Below are 15,114 nucleotides of genomic sequence, written 5' to 3' on the forward strand. Positions count from 1 at the left end.
GACTTCTTCCTCTGACAACAAAGTATTAATTAATGGCATGGTTTCATTTCCATTTTTATGTATTACTCCTGCCATTTGTTCCTCTAGTAAATACTGAAGAAAAGAACGTGTTTAATACCTCTGCTTTTTCCTTGGTATCATTTATCAATTCACCCATCTAACTTCTTAAGGGTCCTATATTATCTTTTTTAATCCTTTTGCCATTTATATACTTAAAAATCTTTTTGGGGTTTGTCTTACTTTCTTTTGCAACGTGCCTTTCATTTTCTAATTTAGCCAATCTAATTTCCTTTTTGCATGTTTTATTACATTCCATGTACCTATGGAAGGACTCCTCTGACCCTTCAGACTTAAACAATTTAAATGCATGCTTCTTCCTTAGCATTTCTTCCCTTACCTTTTTATTTAGCCACATTGGTTTAGACTTAATTCTTTTACATTTATTTCCCATAGGAATGAACTTATACGTGTATGTTTCCAACAACATTTTAAAGACAGCCCACATTTCTTCCGTATTTTTTCCTTCAAAGGCTTTGTCCCAGTCTATGCTCTTTATAGACTCCTTTAGCATATTAAAATTTGCCTTTTTAAAGTTTAAAGTCCTAGTTGATCCCTTATACTGTTGTTTCTGGAAACTAATTTCAAATGAGACCATATTATGATCACTGTTTCCCAAGTGCTCCTTTACTTGAATATTTGATATTACGTCTACATTGTTTGTTATTACTAGGTCCAGTATAGTCCGGTTCCTAGTTGGTTCCTCTACTAATTGGGACATGTAATGGTCTTTTAGCGTGCTCAGAAACCTATTTCCCCTAGCTGTACCGCAGGTCTCAGTACTCCAATCAATGTCCGGATAATTAAAATCCCTCATAATTAAAATTTGACCTAGTTGTGTAGCCTTTTCAATTTGCTGTAGAAGTTGGGCTTCCTCAATCGTACTAATATCTGGCGGTTTATAGCATATCCCTATCAAAAACTTCTCTTTTTCCTCCGCTGGATATTTCCACCCACAATGCCTCTATATTATCACCAATATTCTCATATATAACTTCCTGAATACTTGGTTTTAATTCTGGCTTAATATAAAGACATACTCCTCCTCCCCTTTTATTTACCCTATCCCTCCTGAAGAGAGAATAGCCTTCCAAGTTGACTGCCCAGTCATGTGTATCATCCCACCAGGTCTCCGTAATACCTATAATATCATACTGCTCATTCATTGCTACTAGTTCTAACTCCCCCATTTTACCTGTCAGGCTTCTTGCATTTGCAAGCATACACTTAAGTCTATTGCCTCCCTTAGGTATTTCTTTTTGCCTTAATCGCTCCTTATCGGCTATGCTTCCCTTTCCCCCTCTCCACCCCCTTTACTCTTGTTAAATTCCTCCTTACTACTCTCAATGTCTATCCCATAAATACTTGCTTGCCCCTCCCCCCCCCAGAGCCTAGTTTAAAATCTCCTCCAACCTTCTAACCATCCTCTCCTCTAGCACTGCAGCCCCCTCCTCATTCAGGTGCAATCCATCACGACAATAAAGATGGCAACTGACCGAGAAATCAGCCCAGTGCTCTAAGAATCCAAAACCCTCCTTCTTACACCAATCTTTTAGCCACGCATTAACCTCCCTAATCTCCCGCTGCCTCCCTGGCCTAGTGCGTGGCACAGGTAGTATTTCCGAAAATACTACCTTGGATGTCCTTGCCTCAAGTTTGCGACCTATGTCCCTGAAATCATTCTTTAGGACACCCCTTCTTCCTCTAACTCGGCCATTGGTGCCAACATGCACCAAAACCGCTGGGTCATTCCCAGCCCCTCCCAACAATCTGTCCACCCGATCCGCAATATGCAGAGCCCGAGCACCCGGGAGACAACACACTGTTCGGCATGCACGGTCCCGGTAACAGATTGCCCTATCTACCTTCCTAATAATTGAATCCCCTACCACCACAATCTGCCTGGGTCCCTGAGTAACTTTGGTCCCCTCTGTGCTGGAGAGACCATTCCCCTGGTTGCTAGAGGAAGCAGTCTCATCCAACTCTACCAATTCTGAACTGCCTTCCACAGTATCTTCATCCAATCTGGCAAATCTGCTGGGATTGCCTAGCTCAGAACTGGCCTGCCTCTTCCTCCCTCTGCTTCCCCTAGTAACTGTTACCCAGCTGCCTACCTGGGCATCTTCCTCTCTCTGCTCCACCCTACTCAGCTAACGCATCAACGGTGAGCTGTAAACTCTGCTCCAGGTTAGCAATGTCTCTCAATGTTGCAATGGTCTGCTTTAGATCAGTTACCTGGGCTTCCAAAGAAACCAATTGCTCACATTTCTCACAGAGGTATAAACCTTGGAACACTTGCTCCAAGTGTGCATACATATGACAAGATATGCATTGAGTGAGATCATCAAGCCTGCTACCACTCATCTTATTATGGCTAACCTAACTTCTTATAGCCTACAGTGAACTTTAGTACTAGCCTTTCCTAGGCAATTACCAGATTAAACCCCTTCCTGGATTCAACTCCTTACTGGAACTAACTCCACACTTTAAACAAAAACAGCACTTGAAATCAAAAAAGCAGTGAAATCACAAGCTCAATGAAATCGCTTGCTGCCTCCTGTTAAATAGAGCTCATCATTGTCCATATTTGACCACATCGGAACAGTAGCAGCTATAAAATAAATATCTGTGCACCCACTGTACATTCTCCTTTTTCAAACATTTTCTTCCTGAATAGTGCACTAAAATGTATAGAAAATGAACCCAGTTACAGTACTTGTTAGTGGGTTATAGACACAGACTTTTTTTTTTTAATGTTTTTTGTGTATGTGTTTGTATAGTAAGCTATTGTTCAATTTCTGGCACAATGCTTAAATTCTTTCTAAAAAAAATTTCTCTAGATGTTTAAGTTTTGTCTATAGCCATTCGCCCTTAGTTTGCAGCACCTGTGGAAGGGAGTAGCCAATCGCCAAAGGGGAACATTTCAATATAAAACAGAAAAGCAAAGCTATACAACTTTTACATTAAACTTTTATTTGGTTTGTGATAATGCCACTTACCTTCAGTTGGGTTTAGTCTGTAGGTAGCTAGATTTTGTATTGTTCAGCTGCCCATACAGCCTGCAGTATTGGCATATTGACCGTGTATCAGTCTGTTTGGCACCAAAATTGGCATAATGTCCAGTAGGTATCTCATTATAACAATTTCCTGTATGTGACCAAATTGGACAGTGATCCTTTCACTCAGTACTTGGTCAGGATGCTTTCAATAAAAAAATCATATACTACCTTGCATCCAAATAGAATTACAGCCAAAATATTTTCAATTTGCTGTAATTAAGATATACACATCACAACATTAGGGTCCTGTGGCCGGGTCACCCTCATCTCCCACATGGCCAAGATGACTGCAGCAGCATCGAATGAGTTAATACCTGATGTTTCTGTGCTTAATGAGTTAAACCTCAGCACGAAGGGATAAAAGATGTATTAAGGGGTATATTTATTAATTTAAATAGTAAATATTTAATATATAGACGCTGAGATGCTGGTTAGTAACTGACACAGCGCCAGAAAGGGTTAAGTCCCTGCGCTGGAGTATAAATGTATTTTCATATTCATGTATTGATTTCTGATGCAATGGCCATTTGTTGGAAGAAGCTTGTGTTTTGTAATATTTTTAGAGGACATCCCAATTAGGCAAATTAGACCTTTTTCATCTGAGTGGCCAGCATTTGAATGCACAGCAGGATCATTCCATGTCCGTTCAACCAGGGTTGTCCTCCACCCATCTCAGATTTCTACGAAAAATTTTTAGTTGAGAGGATGTCAGAATAACTATTTCTGCCAAATTGACTGTCTGGCAATTAGTTGATTATTGTTTTTTCAATTTATTAAATTTACTAATCGCGGCTTCTTTATCCAGTTTATTTGAAGTATCGCGGGTGTTAAGGAATCGACACAAAATTTGGACCCCTAAGGTAACTCTTCCTCCTGAATCCAAACCAAATTACTTTATCTGCCTCATGGTTTGAGTTACGACAAAAACGCACGTTTTTCGAATAGAATTAAAAACGCTAGGTTCAATTGACATTAGGGATCCCATTTTTTTGGGGTGTTTAAAAAAGGTATAAATTACTACCACAGAAAAAAATCAGCAGGGTACTCTGTTTCATAGTGGAGAAAAAAAATAATGAAGTTGGTGCTCGACTACTGCTGTACAGCATACATAATTTACACATTGTTTAAAATCCATACCAAAAAAGTGAACTAGACTGAGGCAACGGGATAAAACTCCCAAACAGGAAATGAAACAAACAAAACTAATGAGAAGGGGATTCCCCTTTAGAGAGACCAAAACTGAAACTTTCCAGAGAGGGAGACATAGAAAGAGTCAATCTTGGCAACTGCTCATTTGGTAATCTTTTAAATACAGACTGCCATATTACTATCTACTCAAAAACCATTGGATTACATAGCTTGGACCACTTTACAGATGAAGAAAAAACTTTTGATTCTGAGAACTGACGTTTCAAATGCAGTAACCAATGATCCTGAAACCTCAGTCTGCTACCATCATGAAAAGCTTCTGCTGCTAAGATATGAAGAATTTCAGAAAACATGCTGTAATCCTTGTCTCACAAAAAAGGAGCCAGAAAAAGCTTAAAAGTTATGTCACTGAAGTGGACCAAAGAACATGGTGACTGTCAGCTTTTTGTATATTTTAGGCAAGATGATTGTGACACTTCAAACTGTGTGAGCCTGTGCGTTGTTAGCGATACCCATGACCATGGAGCTATAACTGTGCATGCCTTCATTACAGTAGTTATGAAACACTTAGCAAAACTATTGTCAAAATTGAAGTATGTTTACTACTTGATGGTGCTAGTGCGCAATACAAGAACTGCAAAAACTTTTTACCTTATGCTTCCATAAGGATGACTTCAACATTCAAGCAGAATGAATTTTTTTGCTACGTCTTATGATAAGAGTCCATGTGATGCCATTGAAGGGACAGTTAAACGTCTAGCCACACGCACCAGTCTGCAAGCAGTTGAAACCCATCACATCTCAACACCTTTGGACTTGGGCAATTGAAAATGTACATGGCATAAAGGTGTTTTTTTTTTTTACGTGTCACAAAACGAAATGCAAGACTGCAAAACCAAGCTGCATAACGTCTAGAAACAGCAAACACTGTGGCAGGAACACGTTCTTATCACAGCTTTCGGCCTATTGGTAATGATGAGCTACACATATCGATTGTCATAAGACAACATAAAGACGGGAGGAACCAAAGTTAGTGTCACTATGACCACAGTCACAAAAAATGTGGACAAAATTGATCTCCAACCTGGAACATGCATAGCAGCAGTGTATAATAACATCTGGTGCATTGGGTATATCATTCAATGTAATGAGGAGGAACAAGATGTGCTGATACACTTAATGAAACAAAACCAATCAACAAATGTGCTGTCCTGGTCTTCAAGCGATAAGTGTTTTGTTCCTTTTATTTATGTTCTCTGTACGGAAGTGCCTACTGTTGAATATGGGATATATATGCGTTATGGTGTGAAGAACCCTTCCTGAACATTTATGAAGATAGTGATCTTGAGGATGAATCTGGAGTATCTACCAAAGGTTGTATCTTCCTTCCACGTCAATCAAGCATTGGTACTGCCATCTCTCTGCCCTCATCCCACTAATAGTGAGGAAACACATCTCCATACTCTAGATGTGGTGAGAGCTATATTTACTTACACTGTCAAGACGGAGAATCTTAGGAAGACAAAGCAACTATTTGTACTTCCTGAAGACCCTCGCAAAGGGCATTCCCCATCCAAACCCACATTGGCAAAGTGGATCAGAGAAGTGATTGCACAGGCCTACAGAGGGAAAGGGCGTGAAGTACCTAGGATGATGAAGGCACATTCAACTAGGGCGGTAGCGACCTCCTGGGCACATAGAAACCATGCATCGGCAACCGATATCTGTAAGGCAGCCGGATGGTCATCGTTGCACACTTTTTCTAAGCATTATTTTCTTGACTTTTCAGTGTCTAAGGAGACACAGTTTGGGAGAAGGATTCTCCAGCAAACGCTGTAAATAAATTTTCTGTTTGACCGTATTAAGGTGTTGGTGTTATTGCCCTACCGACTATTGTACTGCTTTGGTATATCCCATTTGTAAGGGCTGCCATGGAGTAGGGAAAGGAAAATTGAGAATTATGCTCACCGTTAACTTCCTTTTCTTGACGTACTCCATGGCAGCCCTATATTTTCCCACCCTTGTTTTGATAGTTATGTTATAGGACAGCTTGGGAGGTTACAAAAGACACTGTGGAAGAGGAAGAAGCTGCCTTATATATAGGGCCAAGGTGGGGCAAAAATCTTTCCTGTCTAAACTAGCTGATCATGGTATTAACCCATTGTAAGAGCTGCCATAGAGTGTGTCAACGGTGAGTATAATTCTCAATTTTTTTAGTGGAATGCCTCCACTGTTTTTGGCACTACCAGTCAAGGCCACGAGCACTGGTGCTGGCAACTTTATTTTATTTAAGTTTTGTTTTTTAACATAAAAAGTGCAAAGGTCTGTGCTGATAAGCACCATGGATATATGCACTAGCCCTCAGACACCTACAACAGATATGTTTGCCAGTAGACATATCTGCAGGACTGAATCTGTCCTCATTAGTGTGAATAAGCCTTTACTGTACTCAGACTGCATTTGAACACCACTTCCCCATTCTGCCTTTTTACGCATATAGAGGCGCAGTTGTCAGTCAATCTGCATTCCTGCATATACATATTTTCTTTGTGTGCATGCAGGCTTAAGTCCAACTCTGAATCAGGTCCCATATGTACATCTTACTTTGGGAAGATGAGTTCCTTGCTGAAACTGGTTTGTCTTGGCTCTGAACAGTGCTATTTCACCTGAAAATCCAGACTTCAAATGATACTTCAGTTTGGTTCAGCATCTTTGACAGAGTTGCTGCAGTTTGTCATTTCGAAAATATGTAATCTTTTGTGTTTCACTGATTCTACACCCATATGGTGAGTAGGTCAAAGGTTTATAGGAGTTCATACATGAATTGGATGTAGGTTCATGGTTAAATATAACAATGCAGCTGTTTCTATTCTACTTACCACTTAAAGAAAACAAGTCTGTATTTACATAAATTTGACAGAGGACAATATGTAGGCTGGTGCATATTTTCAATTGTATTGTAATGTTTGCTTTATGGGAAACTGACCTGTGGCTGCACTTGACCATTAAATACACAAGTTTGGAAGTTTACACCAATATAAACAAATGTCTTCGATTTCTGTAATCCTCAAACTAATGAGATTAACGGCACCATTGTGGTTTAGATGGTTTTTGTTAATAATTTAATATGTTTACCTTCATGGAGCTTTTGTGAAATCAATGTAATTAAAGGGCAAGTAAAAAGCAAAGCATTCTTACAGCACGTTACATTTTTTTCAGTGGCTTAATATCTTAAATAGACAAAATATATAAATCAGACTTTGCTGTGAATGCCTATACTTGGCGCACGCACACAGGTTTCCTTGATTTAGAATTCTAATGAGGCAGGTGCTGTTTTTCTAGAATAGAGGATGTCAGTAGCAAACTAGTCAGAATTCTAAATGCATGTATACTGGAAGTACAATTTTTATTTATTTTCCGTCTTCTATGAACAAATAAAAAAAAAAGCTGTTATCTTAGCTCCATGATTTTTTCATGATATGCATATATCCGTTTAATAACTTTAAAGTACTTTTATTGTAATTGTTTTTTAATAGGTATTAAGTAAACATGTCTTGTTTATTTTTTTAGATCTTTTATGACTTGGTCAGGCAGATAAATAGGAAAACACCAGTGGAAAAGAAGAAGCCTAAAAAGAAATCATCGTGTCTGCTGCTTTAGACCATTTTCAAGCAGCAGGTCTGAGCCAGGTGAATTTTAACATGTACCATCATTTTTCCAGAAAATTTCATAGCACTAATAGAGAGGTTCAAGAAACAGGTCTTATCCAAAACTTGAGTTTTTATTTAGGAGTCTATGCAAATAATCAATTCCATAGTAGTAGCAGCTGTAAAACCCTACCATACAGTGTAAAACTCTGTAGATAGGAATCTGCATATGTGTGTATATTTGTTTTCAAGAAAGATATGCTTTCTTTTGGTATCCTTTTAGAATGTGCATTAATTTCATAGGGCATGTGTAGGCTAATAATGTTGAAAAATGGTGGAGCAATTCCTTTTCAGTGATACTTCAGTCCAATTGGTGCAACTCCAAATATTGACATCAAAATAGTTATTTTTTGTATAGTAATATCACATTACTTCATAAATTTGTGTGATAATTGTTTGCGTTTTATTTTGTTTGTACATTCACATCTCCAATATAGCTTAGAAGAAAGGAGTCTAAGACCAATTCTGCAAACACATTTTGAACTTTTTTGTTCAGTTTCTAGCACGTGATCTGTACAAACTGTTAAAATTTGAACAGTGCTTTCTACATTGTGATGGGGATTTAAAGTGGCATCCCCAGGTTCCTCTTTCTGAGGCAGCCATTGGACAGAATCTTGTATAAACCTTGCATGAGAGAGCTGATATAATTATCCATCATCATCAACATTTATTTATATAGTGCCAGCAAATTCCGTAGCGCTTTACAATTGGGAACAAGCATTAATAAGACAATACTAAGTAATACATACAGATAGAGAGAGAGGTAAGAGAACCCTGCCCGCAAGCTTACAACCTACATGCTGACCTGGATCTAATGGGAACTGCTATTTTAGTTACTAATAGGTGTAATTTGCATTGACTAAAAAGGAGAAACCTACATTAGTCTGACTTCTACAGGTCTCCACTGGTTTAAACATTAAATTAAATAATATTTGCTTCCATCTCTTCACCTCTTAAGGTCTTGTTTTAAAAGTACATGGGCTTAGTAACCCCTTTACTCAGAACAATACTTGGCGCTGCAACTGACATTTGTCTAATTCTCACAAGTGTGTAAAAAGAAAAAAAAAACAGAATAATTTAAAAGTATAAAGCCATGCCCACTTTTCTTCTTACTCAATTTTTATAATGTATGTGTGTGTATATATATGTGGAATTCATTTTAAAGCATGTTTTTGTAGAGAATTTCTTGGTGGTAAGCAAGGGTAGCATTCTAAACAGGGAACATCGTATATCGTGTTTAACATGTCTTTTTGAATGAAACTTGGATATGTTTTAATAGTAATCCACTTAAAGCTACAACTGCTCTAGATTGTGACTTGAGGCCCTACTATCCTGTTAAAGGGTAATTCCACCCAAAAACCGAAACGCCAGTTTTGGGTGAAATTTAGTAAGTGGAACATAAATGCTAAATAGTACTCCCCTGCGTTGCAGCAGTCAAGCTGATGTCTGCGGTGGTCATGGGAGTTTGTCTCCTCCCTATATCGGCATGTTGTCAGTGGTTGACAAGCTGCCTATAATGCCTCCGTAGGACTGAGAAGAACATCCAAGACCAAATCAGACATCACAGGACTTTCTTCACTCCTGATGTTGGAAAACATGACCGAAAGTGCGTGGACAATGACTCGGGATTTGTAGAACGCTGCAATGCAAGCAATATTATGCATTTGTTCTATTGAACACCGCCCAAAAAGAGTTTCTGCACATTTGTTACTAAGCAGTATCTGAATCTTTCTTTTGTTTGTTTCTCTTTGTAGAATGCAGGAATGAAGAACTGTTGCCTATTTGGAAAGTGCCAGCATTCCAAAATGTAAAAAGATATCCAACCCTAACTTAACATATCTGAAGAGGCTCTTTCTGTTTTATATATTATGTGAAGAATTTAGATCTCCAATACTGTTTGCACAAGGTTCCCTGGCAATGAATTAGCTGTGTTTCTCTCTGAAAACAAGACACTGTCGTGTCAACTTTTGCAATAGTGGTGATCACAGATGTGAAAATAAACATACTTGACTCGATTTTGAATAATTATGAGAGCATGAATGCATTTCAAATGTTAATTATTGCTAGTATAATTCTCTAAATGATTTTCATATTGACCTTCTTCCAGATCCTCTCCCTAGTCATGCCTGTGTCAAGCACTAAAAATGTAGCCATTTATAGTTTTTCTTTATAAATATATATATATATATAGAGAGAGATATATTCCCCTAATGAACTCAATGGGGCTAATACCTTTTTGAGTCATGATGACTTCATTTTATATTTAAAAGTTATGGGTTATCATTACTTTCATCTTGCCATTATTATAATTAAGAAAACATTTTGTGCATAGTGCTTTCTGGGAGGGTCTTTTATAGGAAAACCGGGATTCTGATTTCTATGGATTTCAAAGCTGAAATATATAATATACTAAAACAACTCTAATATTGCTTCTTGTGTTTTACTGTCACAAATTAAATTACAGCTTTTATGAATGATTAAATTTTAGTACATTTTCATTTACTTGATTTGTGTGTGTTTTGTTTTTTGGGTTGGTTTTTCACATGTATTTTGGGTAAAACAAACCAATATAGAATGTATATTGAATTTCTGAGAATTGAGAAGTTCAGAATTAAATACCTAATAGCATTAGAGTACATTTGCCAAATTGAACTTATATGATATTTGCAGGGACGTTTTTATCGGGTCTCACCTCTGTTTTACTCTGTAGACTAGTTTTTTCACAGATATAAAATACAGTGTATCCCTTTTTTCTGGAAATATGTAAAAGAAAATAGGGGTTTTGTATAAAATACTCCAAAAATGGATCAAGAGTGACTTGAATAATGTAATTTTATCTGCAAGTGGACAACATTTTAAGGACATTTATATAAAAAGGGTTCCTAATGAGGCATGGTTTACATTATGGAAATTAAGTTGCTTTTAATAAATTGACACAGTTTAAAGTAAAAATGTGATTTAAATCCTATACCAATAAGAAAATTTACATTCACATTTTAAATGTCATTTTATTTTTGTACAAAAAATTTAAATAAAATGTAATTTAAAAATGCTTTTTATCTCTGTCCTACCATTGGGAAACGCTGCAAGACATTGGAGTATAGTAGGTGAACTAGGAGTTTAGGCACTTATACTTGTTTAATACACGCTCCTTCACTACTGTGCCACTCCTCTCTAGCAGCAACCTCTATTTATTTCTAAGTGCCTAGATAGTAAGGCATAGGTATAAGGACTCCTGCCTATACGTGTTTTAAGGTTTATTTCGTAACTTCAGTGTGATTTTTAAATCTTTGGCGGTAGCAACAGGCACAACCTTTGAAATATCCAGTGAGTGAATAGCCTTTCCGGTTCCTTCACTCTGGGTTCCTGAGCAGGGGTGAGCAGCCGTGGGCTTCATTCACGGCACGCACAATCCCCCATCCCCCCCCCCATTCTTTAGACAACGAGCATTCATAGGTGGAGACCGCTGCCCAGTGCCAGACTCAGCTGGGCATATTTCTATCTGTGAGCGCATGGAGAAGACTCCCGGCAGCTACTCCCTGAATAAGCTGTTCAGCTGCGCCTTGAGGTGTCCATTAAGGGGCATTACTGGAGAAGAAAATCTCCCCCTCCTTCACAACAGTTTCCAGGCTTCCCTCACGGAGGCAGCTATTTCCCTGCTCGGCTGTTTTGCGTACAGAACTCTCCTTTTTTTGGTACCATCTTATTTTTCTAAATATATGTTGGTAGAGCCTTATTATAACAGGTCTCAGGCTTATATTCTGAACAAGTAGAACATTGTGTTTCTGGGCTTTGGAGTCAATAATTTGACTTGTCTCGTTATATATTCAATGTTCATTCTACCTTTTGTAGAACTGTAACAAGAAAAGGAAAGTCTGTGCAGCATTATACATGTGTAATGTGAATTTGTATTGTGGACAGTCTGACCCGGATACCCTGTGCAGCACGCAAGGCGGAATTCTGTGATCAGCGTACGCGCACCCTTGTATGTCGACAACCCTGCAGATCTGGTCTAGGCCAGATCGCTGCCGACATTTATAACTGAACTTGCAAGGGTGATGCCACAGCCCACGGAGGTAGGTGATCCTTCTTTTTTTTTTTTTTTTTTTACGGCAACACACACACAAATCTCAATCTCTACCTGTGGTTGTGGAGCTTCCCAGGCAGGGACAGGATTGGCAGTATCCCTTCGCCAAATTTCCAAGGGTTTGGCATGGGCTTCCTCACCTTTTAATTGCTTGCTTACTATCTATGATCAACCTCTAATCAGGCACTAGGACGTGGTAAAAATCTGTAACAATCACTCTCAAACAAAACCTTAATGCAGCCGTAAATGGGGTAGTGTTATTCCCACACAATAACGACACAGAAATCCAAAATGTATACAGCACAAAACAGGAACTGTGGGAGGTGTCAAATAATGAAAAATAACACATATGAGGAGGGAACAGATCGCTGATGATATATGTGGCCAACAGGGGCCAAGAGCATTTTTTTACTCGTCGGCTCCCCTAGACCAAAGCAAACACGTTTTCATCTCTTTGGCAGAACGTGGATTCCTCTCTAGAAGACAGTTATCTGTTCCAAGGAGTGGGTCACAACAGGGGCTGCGACTTCGCCAGAAATTGGGTCCCCAAGACGGACAAGGCCACAGCATGATTACATTCTGCATCACAATACTGTGGTGTGGGTTCATCTACTTCTCTTCTAGGACCAATGGTGGCCATCAGCCACAGATGTTTGTGTGCGGGGGATTGTGACACAAGGGTATGTTATTGACCTAGTTCAATTCCCCACATGGCAATTCTTCATAGCTCTTCCCTCTTGTGTGTTCAGGTGCAAAGCACTTCAAGAAGCCATCAGCAAGACACTATGCTCGAGTTATTGTTCACAACCGGAAAGAGGCATGAAGGTTTACTGCTGCCTCTTCCTGGTCCCCCAAACTGGACAGATCCTTCTGTCCCATCCTAAACCTACAGTCCCTCAACAAGCAGGTCTGTGTGCTCAGGTTTCGGATGGAATGATTGCATTTGGTGATCCAGGCATGGAACAGGGAGATTTTTATGGCATTCATCGACATCAAGGATGCCTACTTCATGTGCCCATCTGGGAGCGACACCAGTGTCTCCTCTGCTTTGCAGTATTAAAACGCTGTTTCATGTCGGGGCCCTGGCCTTCGACCTGGCTGCCACCTATTAAAGTTATTCTATCGTTTTAAAATAAACATTGCCCAATCAATTGTATGTGTTTCCAAAGCACAAAGTGATTTATTTTAGCAGATGTAAATAGTCAACAATTCAATACATTATTATATTATGATAAAGTACAGTACAGACAATACCAAAAGTTACATACATACCGCGCTCTTATCGCATTGCGCTCGCTGCGCCACCACGGGGCCCAATGGACAGTATATCTGTTAAGAATACTGTGTCAGAAGTGACTGAGGCTGGTGGGGGCTGCAGCTATTATATATACAGTCAGTGTTTCATTGTGAACAATAGAGTTGACGTAGCTTGCCTCTATAGGTCCAGACGTTGGGTGGGTCCAGGGTAAACAGATCATAGGTTGATTCAATAAGGAATCCAAAGGTGGGGGTCGTCTCTCCAGGGGGGTCTGCTCCTTTCATAGCCAGCATCATACAAAGGATTATTCCCTAATATCAAGAACTAAAGTATGCAATGTGCGATCTCTTTGCCGACTGCACCGGACAGCTGCTGATAATTAGGGGATCAATATGATATCAGGCATGACACCTTTCCTATAACCTAAACCTTTAATAACACTAAAATGTACATATAATCAATATATATATATATATATATATATATAACTAATAATAAACCAAATATTATCTGCTCATAAATTACAGTGTAACGAAACCAATATGAATTATACAAATGACTAAATGTTGTAATGCGAGTGCGTGCGTATTTTACCGTGCGATAGCATAATGCCACGTGTTACGTGGCGTACGCTTCGCAATCACACGGCAAACCAATATTAAACCAATATACTTTCGTTCATCCAATTATACGACGTCAACAGTCCACCCTTTGATAGTACAATAAACTATCACCTTAAAGATGTTATATGCAGGATCTCAGTAATACGTTTCATTGTTATGTAATACAAGTCCCCCTTGGTGTATGACCACGCTGTTTGTAGATCTAAACAAGTTATCATAAGAGAGAGTCTCAATCCTCTAACGATTTCTTCTTTTACTATAGACCGTACATTTCTGGAGCTTGGAGTTAACCTTTTGTATGCCCTTCAAGGGTGCAATAAAACACTTAATACATTATTTGGAAAGGTACAAGGTACAATAGAACATGTATCGGCTATACAGAATTCTACTACAGTTCTTCAAGTTTAACAGGTTCTTCTGTCCAACGCATGTCTTTAAGCTCAGAATACATTTAAACACTTCATGTTCATCAATAGCATCATCCTATGTCTATCAACAATGTCATATGCAATCTCCTTTAGCTTGCGTTAATATACACGCTTCTAATAATGTCATCAGTTCTTTTCCTCAACACTTGTGGGCGGGCTATTGTCTGTTCGTTCTTCCCAGTCTCCCAATACTCAGATTTAACAGTGATCGGCTTGCAAAGCATTGGGAGACCTCAGACTAAGGGACCTAGGTGTTGTACTTTTTCCCCTAGTGACCTCCCACCTATAGTTCGGGTACCTCAAGAATATTTAGTGGAAAGAGAACTAATCCTACTTGATATAATCACTGAGGCACGTGTGAGCACACCCAGCACTTTGGTCTAAAACCTTACCCTCCCAAGAATGATAATCATTCTCAAGGATGCCTGCTCAAGTCCGGATATTACTGGACTGGCATCGCTGGGTGTATCTCTTTTTTAACTATGGGGTCACCGTACTTATGGACGTAATGCTTCTCAGACAATAGCCCCTCGCACTTTCTCCAAGCTCCGAGGTTTCCAAATTTTCTTTTACCCCTGAATTAGAGTAATTGGCTGGACCGATTATGCTACTAACTTCTCCTTCCTCCCCAATACCTCCTTATCATTATCTGAACCAGTCTTTGTCACCTGCTAATAATCAAAAGAATTAACCGTCCTGAGAAGAGAATGAAATGAGAGAACACAAAACAGGAAAAACTACAACTT

At 39.0% G+C, this 15,114-nt stretch overlaps 1 protein-coding gene across 3 annotated transcripts in view; it reads left to right on the forward strand.

Annotated features, from left to right (window-relative positions):
• RAP1A (RAP1A, member of RAS oncogene family) overlaps positions 1-10,474 on the forward strand; it is a 46,902-nt gene extending 36,428 nt beyond the window's left edge. For 2 of the 3 annotated variants that reach the window (XM_075196240.1, XM_075196241.1), the window contains exons 8-9: positions 7,836-7,954; positions 9,727-10,474. In XM_075196240.1, coding sequence (XP_075052341.1) covers positions 7,836-7,925 — 90 coding nt within the window. In that variant the 3' untranslated portion in view covers positions 7,926-7,954; positions 9,727-10,474. The remainder of the gene's footprint in view (positions 1-7,835; positions 7,955-9,726) is intronic. The other variant, XM_075196242.1, reaches the window with a different exon arrangement.
• The last annotated feature ends 4,640 nt before the right edge of the window (positions 10,475-15,114 follow it).

Source organism: Mixophyes fleayi, chromosome 2, assembly GCF_038048845.1.
Source record: "Mixophyes fleayi isolate aMixFle1 chromosome 2, aMixFle1.hap1, whole genome shotgun sequence".
In the NCBI taxonomy this organism is placed as follows: Eukaryota; Metazoa; Chordata; class Amphibia; order Anura; family Limnodynastidae; genus Mixophyes; species Mixophyes fleayi.